The sequence below is a fragment of the Mastigoproctus giganteus genome, chromosome 1 (genome assembly GCF_048544385.1).
Source record: "Mastigoproctus giganteus isolate SK-2022 chromosome 1, ASM4854438v1, whole genome shotgun sequence".
In the NCBI taxonomy this organism is placed as follows: Eukaryota; Metazoa; Arthropoda; class Arachnida; order Uropygi; family Thelyphonidae; genus Mastigoproctus; species Mastigoproctus giganteus.
In genome coordinates this window covers 126,616,126-126,631,342 of record NC_143575.1, presented here as the reverse complement: position 1 = coordinate 126,631,342, position 15,217 = coordinate 126,616,126, and the positions used below count along the sequence as shown (strand labels likewise).

The window sequence follows — 15,217 nt, the reverse complement described above, 5'->3', positions numbered from 1 at the left end:
ACTAATAGCATTTCTACAAGAACAGCAGTGCCCATTGATAACCATTCTCTATCTTCCCCGTTTGTCCACAGCAGTAACTTGCCCTTAATACCACAGTGTTCCAATTTGTACAGCATTTTTTTATGATCAACAGCTTTTCTGAAATCTAGGTATATGATGTCAAGATTATTTTTTTGCATCCAGTTCCACTGTCACTGTGTCATAGTATCCAATGAGATTGGTCAGAAAGATTATCCCTTAACAAATGCATGCTGTAACTGCAGTACTAACACTTTCCTGTCTTGATGGTTCTGCATTATTTCTTTCACCAGTAACTCAATTATTTTCCCTGGAACAGCAGTCAAGCCAAAATCTCTGTAATTACTCATGTTACCATTTATTTCCCTTTGTGAATTGGAGACACATTCAAATATCCCCAGTCTATAGGAATCTTCTCTGGATCTCATAATTATGGTTAAAGGTTTACTAACTTCTTTTGATGCCTCCCTTAATATAACTGGATAGATCCCATCCACCCCAATATGTTCAACTTCAACAATTTCTCGTCCACTTTGTTCTTCATTATTACAAATTCATTTAGTTCCCTGTTAGAGTTTAGTAAACTTCTGTCCTCTTCTTCCTTAGAGAATTCCTCATGTGTGAATGTAGATGCAAAATACTTATTCAGTTTGTCAGCGTTCTGAGCAGGATCATCAACAGTCGAACCATCGGTATCAAGTGAACCAAACTGATTCATCCCCTTCCTTTTAGAGTTTACATAAGTAAAGAAGTCTTTGTTGTTTTTCTTTGCATCCTTTGCCACAGACCTCTCACAATCTGCCTTAGTTTGTCTAACTTCCTTTGATACTTGACTGCAGACTAGTTTATATCTACTGTAAGCCGCTGTATCAGCTGACAATTTATATGCATTTATTGAATCTTCTTAGCTATACAAATCTCATCAGCAAATCTGACATCCAGTTAGGTCAATTCCTTGAATAGTAGTATTTCTTAATTGGTATAAAAAGCCTAATAGCTTCTGTGATTACATCTCAAATGCTTCCCATTCAGAATTTGCTGTTAGCAATTTTTTTAGTTGGTCTCACTACACAGAATTAAAAAACTGTCTGTGACCACTGTAGTCACCTTTATGAAAGCAAAAGCCTTTCCTTTTGCCCCTGATAGTAGTTACATCTTTAACTAATTCTGACATCAATACACTGACTGCTGCCACCTAGCAGGTCTTTTATCTGCAGATTCTTAATGCATGAAAGTGTATTGCTTTATCTTGTTGCCTCTCTAACATACTAGTGTAAGAAACTGTCATCCAATAATCTCACAAGCTTATTTCTTCTGAGTGAGTAACCACAAATCAGTAACGTACCAAACCCTCTGCTTGCACCTTCACAATGGTGGGACTGTTAATAACCCTGAGTTAGTAAAATAATAAGAGGAGTTTACCTCAATATAGTGCGTAGAACACTTCCGTATGATACCCTCCAGAAATTAAAACGGAAAAAACCGACAACTTACCAGTACATTAGAGTAAAATATAAAAATAATTAAATAAACAATTTAACACAATTCAAATCAATTTAAAACAATTAAAAATCAAATTAATGCAATTAAAAGAATCTAACGAAAATATTCAAAACGATTTTCCTTCCCTGAAGCTGACAATGCTTTTCGACCGTATGTCGTGATCACAGGAATGAAAATCACCGAATCGGGTTAAACCTGATACTTAAATAGAGATTATTTGTCTTCGCGCATGCGCGTAAAGGTCCACGCATCGGAGATCAAATATGGCCGCCGAACATTAACCGAATTCTCGTGTAATTTAATTTCAACGGTTTCTGCAATTAATAGTCGCGTATAATTACGCTGAACGTTAAGTATTTTGGCCTCGTTAAATAAAAAAGTATGTTTTTCGTTAATGGCATGAAAGGCTAATTCTGACGCTGCTGAACGAGAAGCACGAACTGAGGCTTCATGTTGATTTACACGAATATTAAGAGAAAATCGGGTCGAACCCTGATAAGACGAGTCGCAATCACCGAAAGAAATGTTGTATACCAGATCATTAATTTGTGTTGCGAACGCTGAAAGAACCGAGCGATTGTTCAGTATAGTGTGTAACTTCCGTATTGGCCTAGCTACAATTTTAAATTCGGTATCTTTAAAGAATCTGTTAAGCTTTTTGTGCCACTGTTCAACATATGGGACAGAAATAAAGTATTTTTTGATATTACTATTGTTGATTGGTTTAGTATTTTGTATCCTATCCTTAGCTTGTACCCTAATTCGGTTTTTGTGGTAATGGAATAACCCCTGTTTAAGAATCTGCTAGTTAATATTTGTATTTCTGAGTCTAAAGCAGAATCCGTCGTTGAATATTTATAGGCATTAAGAAATTGATTAAAGATAATCGATCTTTTGTAGGTGAACGGGTGATAGCTATTATAATATAGAAGCATACCAGTGTTTGTAGGTTTTCGATAGATGCTAAATTGTATTTTGTTCGAGTCCCGGGTAAGCGTGAAATTTAGAAAGTTTAATGACTTTGTATCCGTATCTTCCCTTTCCAATGTAAATTTGAGTCTAGAATGAATATTATTAAACGAATGTAAAATGTCTTGGATAGTATTACTATCGGTTTACTATAGTATTATGTTTAAAAAACGTAAATTTTGAAAAACAATTCTTTCCTGAAGCTGACAGAGCTTTTCGACCATATGTCGTGATCACAGGAATGGAAATTACGGATCATGTGTGAGCATGAATCTTAAATAGAGATTATTTGTTTTTGCGCATGCATGTAAAAGACCACGAATCGGAGATTAGATATGGATGGCAAACGTTAATAAAATTCCTGTAATTTTATTGATGGTTTCTGCAATTAATAGTCTCATATAATTACACTGGACACTAAGTATTTTGGCCTCATTGAATAAAAATGTATGTATTTTGTTAACGGCATGAAAGGCTAATTCTGATGCTACTGAACGAGAAGCATGAACTGAGATGTGATTTCCACTGAATTTCAGTGGAAATCACATTGATCCTTGGTAAGACGTCACAATCACTGCAAGAAATGTTGTATACCAGGGCATTTATTTGTGTTGCAAAATAGGAAAGGACTGAGCGATTGTTCAGTATAGCTGGTAATTTCCATATCAGTCTCACCATAACTGAAACTCAGTATCTTTAAAGAATATGTTAAACTGTTTGTGCCACTGTTCAACGTCGTATGGGACAGAAATAAAGTATTTTTTGATGTTACTATTGTTGGTTGGTGTAGTTTTTGTATCCTTAACTTATACCCTAATTCGGTTTATTGTAGCAAGGGGTAACTGCTGTTTAAGAATCTGTTGGTTAATATCTGTATTTCTGAGTCTAAAGCAGATTCTGTCATTGAATATTTAGAGGCATTGAGAAATTGATTAAAGATAATAGACCTTCTGTAGGTGAAGTGATAGCTGTTATAATGCAGAAGAATACCAGTGTTTGTTGATTTACAATAGATGTTAAATTAAACTTATTCATGTCCCAAGTAAGCGTGAAATTTAGAAAAGTTAATGACTTAGTATCCGTATTTTCCCTTTCCAATGTAAAATCAAGTCTAGGATGAATATTATTAAAGAATGTAAAAGGTCTTGAATAGTGCTACTATCAGTAATAACAAGAACATCGTCTGTATACCTCCCATTGTATGTGATATGAGGTAAAAAAGGCTTCAAATGTATATGGTCAATCGTTGAGAGATACACTTTCGATATTAAGCCATTTAGACTCAATTCCATTGGCAAACCAAGAATTTGTTTGTATACTTTGTCTCAAAAGGTGATATAGTTGGCTTCAACTAAGAGAAAAATTTCTTTAATCAGAAACTTTGTATAATTAATCGGTATAGAGTTATTATTTAACATATCCCAAAGAAAATCTAATGTGTATTCAATGTTTACATTCTATTATAATGAAGTAACATCCAGTGAGAATAAATTATCATTATCTCTCTCTTCTGACTTCTCCACTAATGCTGGTGTTCCCCAAGGTTCAGTTCTTTCTCCCATTCTTTTCCTTTTGTATATTAATGACCTTGTTCCATTGACCAGAAATTCTATTCATAGTTTTGCTGATGACAGCACATTCCATTCCACCTTCCAGTTTCAGACAACATGCCCTGCTCAAACAGCTACAACATCTCAAATATCCGCTGCCAATTCCTTAAATGCTGATCTCCAGTGGACAAAGATAACAATTTTTGAGTCATATCTCTATTGGGGATTACCCTGACTGCTAATCTCTCTTGGCATAAGCACATTAAAAATATTGCTTCTCCTGCATCTAAAAAACTGGGTTTTCTCTTTATCTCTTGGCTTTACTTTTCTTCTAAACAGTCACTCTGTAAAAAATTGCGAATCTACCCTTCCATGGAATATTGTTCCCACATCAGGGGTGGTGCCCCCAAAATCTCTGACTTCTAGATTCCATTCAGAACAGGGCAGTTAGGTTAATTAATGATTCATCTCTAACAGGGTCTCTCCACTCGCTGTCTCATAGATGTACTGTTTTTGCTGCATGCCTTTTCTACAGATACTTCCATGGGCACTGTTCTTCTGAATCAATTTCTATAATTCTTGCTCTCTCTTTCAAAGCAGTCTGAACACATGTTGCAACCAGTCAACATCCTTTTACTGTCCAACTTCAAACTCAGAGCACCAACTTTTCTTCTGCCTCATTTATTCATTCAACTTCTGTTTTCTTATGGAACAACCTTCCTTCATACGTATTTCTTGAAAATTACAATCTACAGAAGTTCAAGTCTAACATCAACAAATATCTTCTTTCACCTCAACCTCCAACCCACGTACAGTACTATAGGTTCTAATACCTGTTGTGTTTGGGGCGTTTCATAACACACACACACACACACACACACACACACACACACACACACACACACACACACACACACACACACACACACACACACACACACACACACACACTTTATTTTTTCCCCCTTATTATCTTATTTCAAGAAAGTTGAAATAAGAAAGTAGAAAAATGGAGTAGTAGTCTCGTGCAGTCAATGCTCCTAAAAACCAAATAACAAAAAAACAAACTAAATGAGTATTTTGCATCTACATTCAAACATGAGGAGTTATTCAGGAAGGGGAATGCCAGAGGTGAAGTAAACTCTGGCAGTGAGCTAGATGATTTTGTAATAAATGAGAGGAAAGTGGAGGAGAAATTGTCCAGTTATATTAAAGGAGGCAGCAAAGGAAGTAAGCAAACCCTTAGCCATAATTATGAGAGTCTTCTTTGGACTCAGGGGAGGTACCAATAGACTGGAGATGTGCAAATGTGATCCCAATTCACAAAGGAGGATCATAGGCTGACACAAGTAATTATAGACCTGTGAGTTTAACTTCTGTTCCAGGAAAATTAATGGAGGCACTTGTTAAAGAAGTACTGCAGGATCATCTAGACAAGACTTCAGTTATAGCTCGGACACAGCATGGTTTTGTTAAGGGAAAGTCTTGCCTGACCAATTTGATTGGATACTATGATGCAGTCACAAAAGAACTGGATGCAGGGAATAACTTTTATATTATTTATTTGGATCTTAGAAAGGCTTTTGATACTGTTGCACATGGAAGACTGCTGCACAAAGTGGAGCAGTGTGGCATTGGAGGCAAATTGCTGCTATGGATAAAGGGATGGTTGAGGGGGAGAAGACAGAGAGTGGTAATCAATGGACACTGCTCATTGTGGACTAATGTTATTAGTGGAGTTCCTCAGGGTTCAGTGTTAGGTCCATTGTTGTTTTCTGTATTTATAAATGATATTGATGATGGTATATCAAGCTTAATGTTCAAGTTTGCAGATGATACAAAGGTTGGCAGGATTGTTAAGGACACTACAGATGCTATGCTGCTGCTGCAACAGGATCTGGAAAGGTTGAGCAGATGGGCTGAGAGGTGGCAAATGAAGTTTAACATTGACAAATGTAAAGTACTACATGTGGGAAACAGTAACCCCAGAGCAACATATCAACTCTGTGGTACTACACTGACAGTGGTAGAGAATGAAAAGGACCTGGGGGTAATTGTGCAGGCAGATATGAAGTTCTCTGAGCAGTGCAGACGGGCTGCAAGAGTATCTCATGGTCAGGCCACACCTTGAGTACTGTATACAGGTCTGGAGGCCTCATTTCAAGAAGGATGTAGAGCTGCTGGAACAAGTACAGAGAAGGGAAACAAGATTAGTGAATGGAACAAAGGGTTGCTCTTACGAAGAAAGGCTTAAGTTTTGCAAATTACAGTGTCTGGAGACTAGACACCGGCAAGGTGATCTGACAGAGGTGTATAAAGCCTTGAATGGTTTGAGCATGCTCAATGCCGATGGGATTCTTCCTCTTGCTCAGAATAATCGCCTGAGAGGGCATAAATTCAAATTGAGAAAAGACAGATGTAGGATATATGTGCAGAAATTTACCTTTAGCCAGGGGGGGTAGTTGGTTGGTGGAACAGACTTCCATCCCTTGTTGCGGAAGTTGATAGCCTAAATAAATATAAGGCTCAGCTGGACAGGTATTTCGAACAAACGGAGGGGTGAAATGGGAGTGGGTTTTTTTTTTTTTTTTTTGGCTGATGCTGCATAAGCTTGCTTTCTTGCATCATATGCCTCTACTAATGCTAATGACCTCTAGAATTCTCCTTCAGAAATGTGCTGTAGAAAAATAACACAGAGACTACTGAGTTTTCTCAGAAACCATAAATGAATTTCAGATTCTGTAAGAATATTGGTCCAAAACTGTGCGATTTATTATTCTTCTAAATTTTTTACAGTAAAATGTAAACGAAAATAAAACACGTAGTTTTAACATTGCAACAAAAAACGGAAATTATTAATAGAATTATAAAAGATGAAAATTTAGAAAATATCTCTAAAGAGTTTAATGTGGGAACTTCAACGATTTATGACATCAAGAAAAATTCCAATGCTATAACAGAATTTGTGTCGATTACAGATAGTGAAGGAGGCTCTAGTAGGAAAAAAAAAAAAAGTCGAAACCTGAAAATGCCACTTTAGACAGTGCACTTAATTTTTTTTGTTTTCTTCAGAGAGAAGTTTAGGTGAACCAGTGTCAGGACCATTGTTGTGTGAAAAAGCATAGGATTTTAATCAAAAATAGGAGGTAATGAAGATTTTAAGGCAAGCACAGGTTGCTGAAAAGCTTTAAACTGAGACATGGTGTATGTCAACTAGATATTCAATGCGAGAAATTTTCTGCAGTCAAATCAGCAGTGGTGTCCTTTGAAAAGTAAGTTTGCTTCAATTATAGTAAATTATGAGAAAGAAAACGTTTATAATGTTGATGAGACGGGCTTATTATGGAAAGCATCACTGAGAAAAACCCTAGTCACTAAAAGAGAAATGACTGCACCACGTTTTAAGATGAGAAAAGAGCGAGTTACAATTGCTATGTATGCAAATGCCACTAAAACGCACAGATTGTCTGTGCTTGTTATCAGTAAGTCGAAAAAACCAATAGCATTTAAAAATCTTTCTAAATTTTCCTGTTTTGTATAAAAATCATTATGCTTGGATGGATTTTTCTGTTTTCCAAGATTGGTTTATAATTTTTTTTAAATTTAATTTAATCGTCAGGTAAATCATAATTCAGTACAATTTACTGAAACTTACCTTAAATTTCAACGGCAAGATTAAATTTATTTAATCTTGTCGGAAAAATCAACAGGAAAATCTTTCACTTCGAAAATTTGGCTATCTAGAAGAGGTCTGACATCAATTATTCCGAATAAGTGTTGCTGTATATATACATATAAAAAGTGGAAAATAAGCAAAGAAACAAATAAATAACAAAGACAAGTGGAAATGAAAGAAAGAGGTAGGAATGTGTTGAAAATTTTTGAAAAATATTAAATATGGGGCAAATATAGCCAAAATTGTAAGCCAGTAAACAATTAATTTAGACCAGCGACCACTTGAGAACTTTCTGTTATCAACTTCATTTCTTTCTTTTTGGTGGTAGTCCAGCTTAGCAATGAGTGCTTTTGCGACCAGGCTTTTGAGTTTTTTTTTTTTTTTTTTAAAAACACCTGCATTCTTTTTCTTTAATTTCAAATTTTTGGTTAAGGGAGGGCATATGCCCCTCTGTCCACCCCTGAATGTTTAAGATATTCTGTTCATACTCTTACTGCTTTAGAGCCTCTGTGATATAACTTTATTGCTTTGGCAGGCTGACATTTCAGTTAATGTCTGTTGCTGTAATTTCTATTATGTTTGAAATGAAGTACTGTTTATGGCTGTTGTATCCAGAAGCCTGATGAGATTGGATGCAACGATAGTCTATTTATTTTGTTCCTTGCTTTGTTTGAGCTATATCTATTTTTCTTTTGTGGTTGGTTTATTTTGTCATTTTAGTGATATTTGAAATTTTTTTGGCCTCAGTGTTATCAAGTGGATGCTGGTCTAAATTTATTATTTATTGGCTTATAGTTTTTTGGCTATATTTGCCCCATACTTAATATTTTTCAAAAATTTTTCGATGCATTCTTACCACTTTTCTTCCATTTCCGCTTCTGTCTTCGTTATTTATTTATTCACAAGGAGCACTACGAAAGTAATACCTCCTATTTTTTTCCTCAGAAAATTTAATTCCTACAACTATGCCTTTAACATCAATTAATCCTCAATCATTAATAAACACACTGTTATTTTTCCACAAAGTCACCATCATTTTTTATGCACTTCCGCCATCTCTGAGTCAGATGCTGTATTCCAATCCTGTAAAAGTCCTTACCCTTGCTCCAGAGGGCTATGCGAACACTGCTTCAGTTAGCTGTCTGCAAAATAGGTTCCACTGAGTGTATCTTTCAGTGGGCTGAAGAGGTGATAGTCAGCAGGTGCGAGATCCGGGCTGTGAGAGGAGTGAGGAAGAACAGTGCACTCCAGTTTTGCAATGGCCACCATTGTACACAGACTGGTGTAGATTCGTGCATTGTCACAGAGAAGAAGAACCTCAAAGTTTTTTGTCCGGTCAAACTCTACGGATGTGGGCTTTCAACTTTTTAAATGTTTCCACATATCGATCTGAGATGATTGTGATCACCACACTGTCACCATGACTTTATCAACAGAAGGCTGTCATTTTAACTTCTTGTGCAGTGAATTTTGATGGTGCTACTCTATCAACTGTCTCTTCATTTCAGGTGGACCCAGGTTTAGTCACCTGTGACTATGTGTGAAGGAAAAACCTATCCTACTATTGTAGTGCTGGAGAAGTTCCATACAGATGACTTTCCAGGCTTCTTTGTGCTCATGTGTCAGCATTTTCGGAACCCCTGGGCGAAAAACATTATTATAGCCTAGTTCCTTTATGATGGTTACCACAGCAGGTTTCTACTGCAACTACTGCATTGCACAATTCATGTGTTGTCATGTGGCGGTTCTATTCGATCAGAGCATCGATGCGGCTCTTGTTGTCTGTTGTCACTGACATTACTGGCCAGCTGTTTTGGGGCTTGTCAACACTATTGCTTTCCGCACTCTTAAAGTGTCTTACCCAACGCCTAACTATACTCACAATTGCTTTCCGCACTCTTAAAGTGTGTTACCCAATGCCTAACTATACTCACAATCTACAGTATTGTCACCATAATATTGATTTTGATAGGCGTCACTTCTTTGGTAAGAAATTCAATCATCACTCTTTGCCTCAGCCATATATCTGTAACATCCACCAGTTTGAATTAACTGTATGCTGCACTCACGAGACTGATCCCAGCACCACTTAGTATGGTGAAACTAGAGACCTCAAGTGACCACTCAGTGATACGTGAAATTATCAGACACCACATTTGAAAGCGAAAAATTAGGAGGCTTACTTTCGTACCAGTCCTCATAAATATATATAAATATATATTGCTTCTATATGTTATGTGACGTGCTGTTGGATAGTGCTTATGCAGCCACTTACGTTCGTGGTCATCTTATTTTTTTTCTTTCTTTCTCCTAACATGTTATTTTTATAGTTTTTTTATATATATATTCAAAGGGATTATTTGCTTAAGTAATTTAAGGCATACTACTGTAATGCTCGCATTACAGTAGTATGCCTTAAATAATAATACTGTAATGCTCGCATTACAGTAATATGCCTTCGTCACATTGTCTTCATCTTGGACTGTAAGAGGTCGCCACCTATGCCCACGACTAGGGCGGCAAACTCAAATAATAGTTCTCACTTTTTGGTTCTGGCTGCCACGTGTGGGTCAGTAAGTCCTAGCAGCGACCTTATATAATAATTCATATATATATATATATATTATTAATTTCTAACTAGTAGCAATCGTCAACAGCTTAAAAGTATAGGTAGCTTAACGCAGATGCCACAGTTTCCTGTACATTAGATAAATTCCTTTCTTTTAAAAATTTTTTGGCCCCAACACAAAATTATATGTACAGAAAACTATTAAAATGTTAATGGCGGCATATATGGACTATTTCAGTACAATTTACTGAAATAGTGAAATGGTGTGGCATCCTGAAGAGGTACCGTTTCACATATATCTGACAATTACCTTCTAAATTTTCATTTTTAAAATAATTAAAAAAAATTTTAATTTAGAGTTCTTAATGTTAGTTAATTTATATATTTCTAATAATAATAGTTAATAGCTTTAAGGTTAATTTAAGCATTAGGGTAGACATTAACATAACATTTCAGATATACAGAGATACCAAGACATCTCCTTCCAAATTGCAAAAACCTAACAAATCCAGGGCCGTTTCTAATACAGACGGAAACTTGCACCCCGGATTACCTGAGCACCAACTGTATTTTCTTCAATCATATTCTTTTCTTTAACACACTGAGCTATTAGTGCAATACAAGGGCAGGAGTGTCTATTGCTATCCTAAGTACTTTCCTAACTTCACCTCCCATTAGCTGTATAGCCAGACATGGAGTGCTTATGGAAACAACATACATTTAGATAAATCAACACACACACACTGGTGTTCAAAGAAAGTGCATCACCTAGTAATTTCACATTTCTAACCCTTTTTTGCAATGGTATGTTACATTAATGACTAGCATCACAAATAGAAATATAAACAAAAGATATTTATTAATAGTTAAGGCAAAGGTTGCTCTCAAAATATTCCAAAATGAGCATTTGCAACCTTTATACAATAATTTTGGTAAACACAACAATTATGACTGAAATGTTATCAGAAGCCCTCAATTTACTTCAATTTATTATTTTAAATGAAAAACAAAATGAAAAGTTCACCAGGTGCAAACTAATATTTAGTTGAACAGCCTCTGGTCCTGATGACAGCAGCACATTGTTGAGGCACTGACAAGATCAATTTCTGAAGATAATCAACTGATAGTTTGTGGTTCCAAGCACAAATTATGGCTTCCTGAAGTTCACAAAGGGTCTTTGTGATCCCACATGATGCCAACAGTTCTCTATAAGATTCAGGTCCAGGCTGTTTCCTGGGCAGCTAAGAGTTGTAATGGACCGTTCTCCCAACCATTTTTTCACCTATAACAAAATGTAAACACATTACTGTCGAACCTCTAATGCAGAAATAAAGCTAAAGTAACTACAGAAGTGCCTACTTACACTTTTCACCCGATGGCAAGGAGCAGAGTCGTCCTGAAAGATGCAGTTACTTGGCAGGTTGAAATGGTCTCTAATGGTTCGCAGCAATATGCCTTCCAATATAGCCAGGTATACATCGGCATTTACGGAACCTTTTATAAACTGCAGGTGACCTACTCTGTGATACGAAATGCACTCCCTTATCATTTGGCTGGTAGGGAATTTGACTGTAGACACCACACGGTCTGGATGGTATTCTTTACCATGTCTACGGCAAATTGTTTGTCTCCCATCAGAGCCATGCAGGTTGAATTTCTTCTCATCCAAGAAAATAACTGACTTCCACTGCTCTGGGATCCATTTGACATTCCCCTTACACCCAATTAATTGGGCCGTTTTCATTTTTTGTGTGAGGAAGGTCTTCTTCTTAGGATAACGGGCTACAAGTCCATTTTTGAAGAGGTGTCTTCTGACTTTTACTGCACTTGCTACCACTCCTGTATGTTCTTCCCATTCTTTTTTCAGCTCAGACAAAGAAGCTTTACTGTTTTTAAGGCAAAAGCGCTTCAAAACGTGATCCTGTTTTGGCATAGAGACTCGTTTGCATCTGGTTCCTTTTTTTCCTATCAGTAGAACCAGTATTCTTGAGTTTGGAAAGAAATTACTCACTGTTGACCGATTACAAGACACTCTATAAGCAATATGATAGGAAGAACATCCTTCCTCATATAAAGTAACAATAGCACTCTTTCTTCATGGCACCAACTGCGTATAACTCACCATCCTGACACAAGCAAGGAATGACTGCAACTCTTGCAGAGTGTGCTTATATAGCTGAAAGTAACAGCTGATTCAATATTACGTCATCACCTATGTGTATCAATCTTATCTGATGCAATCTGTAAGAAATATTGCCATACTCTTATGTTATTTGGACGAAAATTACAATTTTCAGGGGTGACGCACTTTCTTTGAACACCAGTGTATGTATATATATATATTCCTAAAGTACTACATATGGGAAGCAGTAACCCCAGAGTAACGTATCAACTCTGTGGTACTACACTGACAGTGGTAGAGAACAAAAAGGACCTGGGAGTAATTGTGCAGGCAGATATGAAGTTTTCTGAGCAGTGCAGACGGTCTGCAAGAGTAGCTCATTGTGTCTTGTTAATGATATACAGGAATTTTTCTAGCAGGGATAAGGAGGTAATTATCCCCTTGTATAAGGCAATGGTCAGGCCACAGCTTGAGTACTGTATACAGGTCTGGAGGCCTCATTTTAAGAAGGATGTAGAGCTGTTGGAACGAGTACAGAGAAGGGCAACAAGATTAGTGAATGGAACAAAGGGTTGCTCTTACGAAGAGCAACCCTTTGTTCCATTCACTAAACCGAAGAAAGGCTTAAGTTTTGCAAATTACAGTGTCTGGAGACTAGGCACCTGCGAGGTGATCTGATTGACGTGTATAAAGCCTTGAATGGTTAGAGCATGCTCAGTGCTGACGGGATTCTTCCTCTTGTGTAGAATAATCACCTGAGAGGGCATAAATTCAAATTGAGGAAAGACAGATGTGCAGAAGTTTGCCTTTAGCCAGCGGGTAGTTGGATGGTGAAACAGACTTCCATCCTTTGTTGAGGAAGTTGATAGCCTAAATAAATCTAAGGCTGGGCTAGACAGGTATTTGGAACGAACGGAGGGGTGAAATGGGAGAGTTTTTTTTTTTTTTTTGGCTGATGCTGCATAAGCTTGCTTTCTTGCATCATGTGCCTCTACTAATGCTAATGATTCCCCATAATGGCTTAGGGGCCACAAATTTAAATTAAGGGGAAGGAGGTTTTATAATTTTTATTACAATTTTTGAATGAGTGCAGACACAATAGGGATTAATTCTAGACTTGACAGACTTTGGAAGGCTTTGGGAAGGGGGTTTATCAGCATCACCTGCACTTGTTGGTAGAAGGAATCTGTTCTGTAGGGATGGGATTCATTTGAACAAAGATGGTGCAAAGAAACTGCTAGTCTGGGTTAATATACACAAGCATTTTTCTGATGATATGGGCCAATGTAATGCTTGCACACATCTCAAGAATGCTTGTTTGTTGCTGCAACAGCCGATATCGGCTGGAGGTCTCAAGGGTAGCAATGTTTCAAGCCCATGGCAGGGAAACAAGCTTAAATAACTTCAAGGGGTGTGTCGGTAGCAAACTATAGAAGAATGCTTTGTCTTATAACTGTGTCTACAGTAATATCAGGAGTGTTGTCAATAAAATATGTTAATTCAATCTCCTGGTTATGACGACTAATGCTGACATAATACGCTTAACGGAAACATGGTGTTACCCAGAAATAGGGAATGGTGAGTTTAACTATGTATGTGCAGTGTATTTAGGAAAAACAGGGAAGATAGAAGGGATGGCAGGCTCATACTTCTTATCAAGAGCATCCTGAACACTAAATGAGCTTTTGCAGATTCAGAAGTTATGCATGCCAGCATAGAATGTGTGATGTGAGTTTGTTGGAAGCAAAGGCATAACGAAAGTAGGAGTAATCTAGAGACCAGAAGACTGTGAAGAGTATGATGAGAATCTCTACATTCAGACCGAATGGGTGAGCAAGTGTGAGTGTCTTATTATGAGTAAGCATTAAAGTACGAAATTATATGAGAGCTTTGCATTTATGATGCGGTTAACTGTGGGATATTAAACATGTTTGCATTTATTTCTTCATGCTTCTATGTAAAAAAAGATACACGAACAAATAATTCTATTACCTGATGTGATATTTCCTGCCTGCAAGGTGAGAAGCCCAGTAACCTGATTTCCAAAACCTTAACAAAAAAAAATAATAATAATAAATAAATAAAATAAGTACATACATTAATTTTATAAAAAAAAGTAACTTCAAAAATAACAAAGATCATAATACAATACAATAATGAAACACCTTGTTACAATGTTTACTCATTTTGATATACTATGGGTTGATTCATATGCCCTAAAACTGTTCAGCACAACTGAACTAAAACAAAAAGTGGATTCAGTGAATGCCATATAAAAAAAAAAAAAATTAATATAGTTTTTTTGCTTACAAACTGCACAACGCACATACATTTGTAAAATATTTTTTAAAAAAATTCAGATTCTGTGTATTAAAATGCTTTTGGTTGGTTTTCATTAATGGCAGTAGAATAAATTTCAAATTAAGACACATTACAGAGAGAAGACAAAACTGAGAATCATTGATTCGTTAATTTTTCCAATGATGGAATCTGAAAAGAGTTGACAGGAAGAAAATTCTGCATATTTCTTACATGGATCGAAGAACAAATGAGTGGGTACTGAATAAAATTGGCAGTCCTAAAATTCTTCTTCATAGCATCACCAAAAGAAAACTCAAGTTTTTTGCTCATATAGTAAGAAGGGAAAACTTTCTGTTGAAGAATATAATAGAAGGAAAAACCGAGGGGAAGAAGTGCAGAGGAGGACCTGCAACTAGGTGGAAGGATGGGATCAGTGAACTTCTGAGCACGACACTTGGCAATGCTGCTCATATAGCCCACGATCAATGCAGTTGGAGGAATTTGTTGGT

General features: G+C 36.6%; 1 protein-coding gene across 1 annotated transcript in view; it reads right to left on the bottom strand.

Moving 5' to 3' along the window:
* Positions 1-15,217, bottom strand: part of Uggt (UDP-glucose-glycoprotein glucosyltransferase) — an 820,111-nt gene that overhangs the window by 71,178 nt on the left and 733,716 nt on the right. Inside the window, exon 39 of the mRNA XM_090386735.1 lies at positions 14,400-14,456. Coding sequence (XP_090242861.1) covers positions 14,400-14,456 — 57 coding nt within the window. The remainder of the gene's footprint in view (positions 1-14,399; positions 14,457-15,217) is intronic.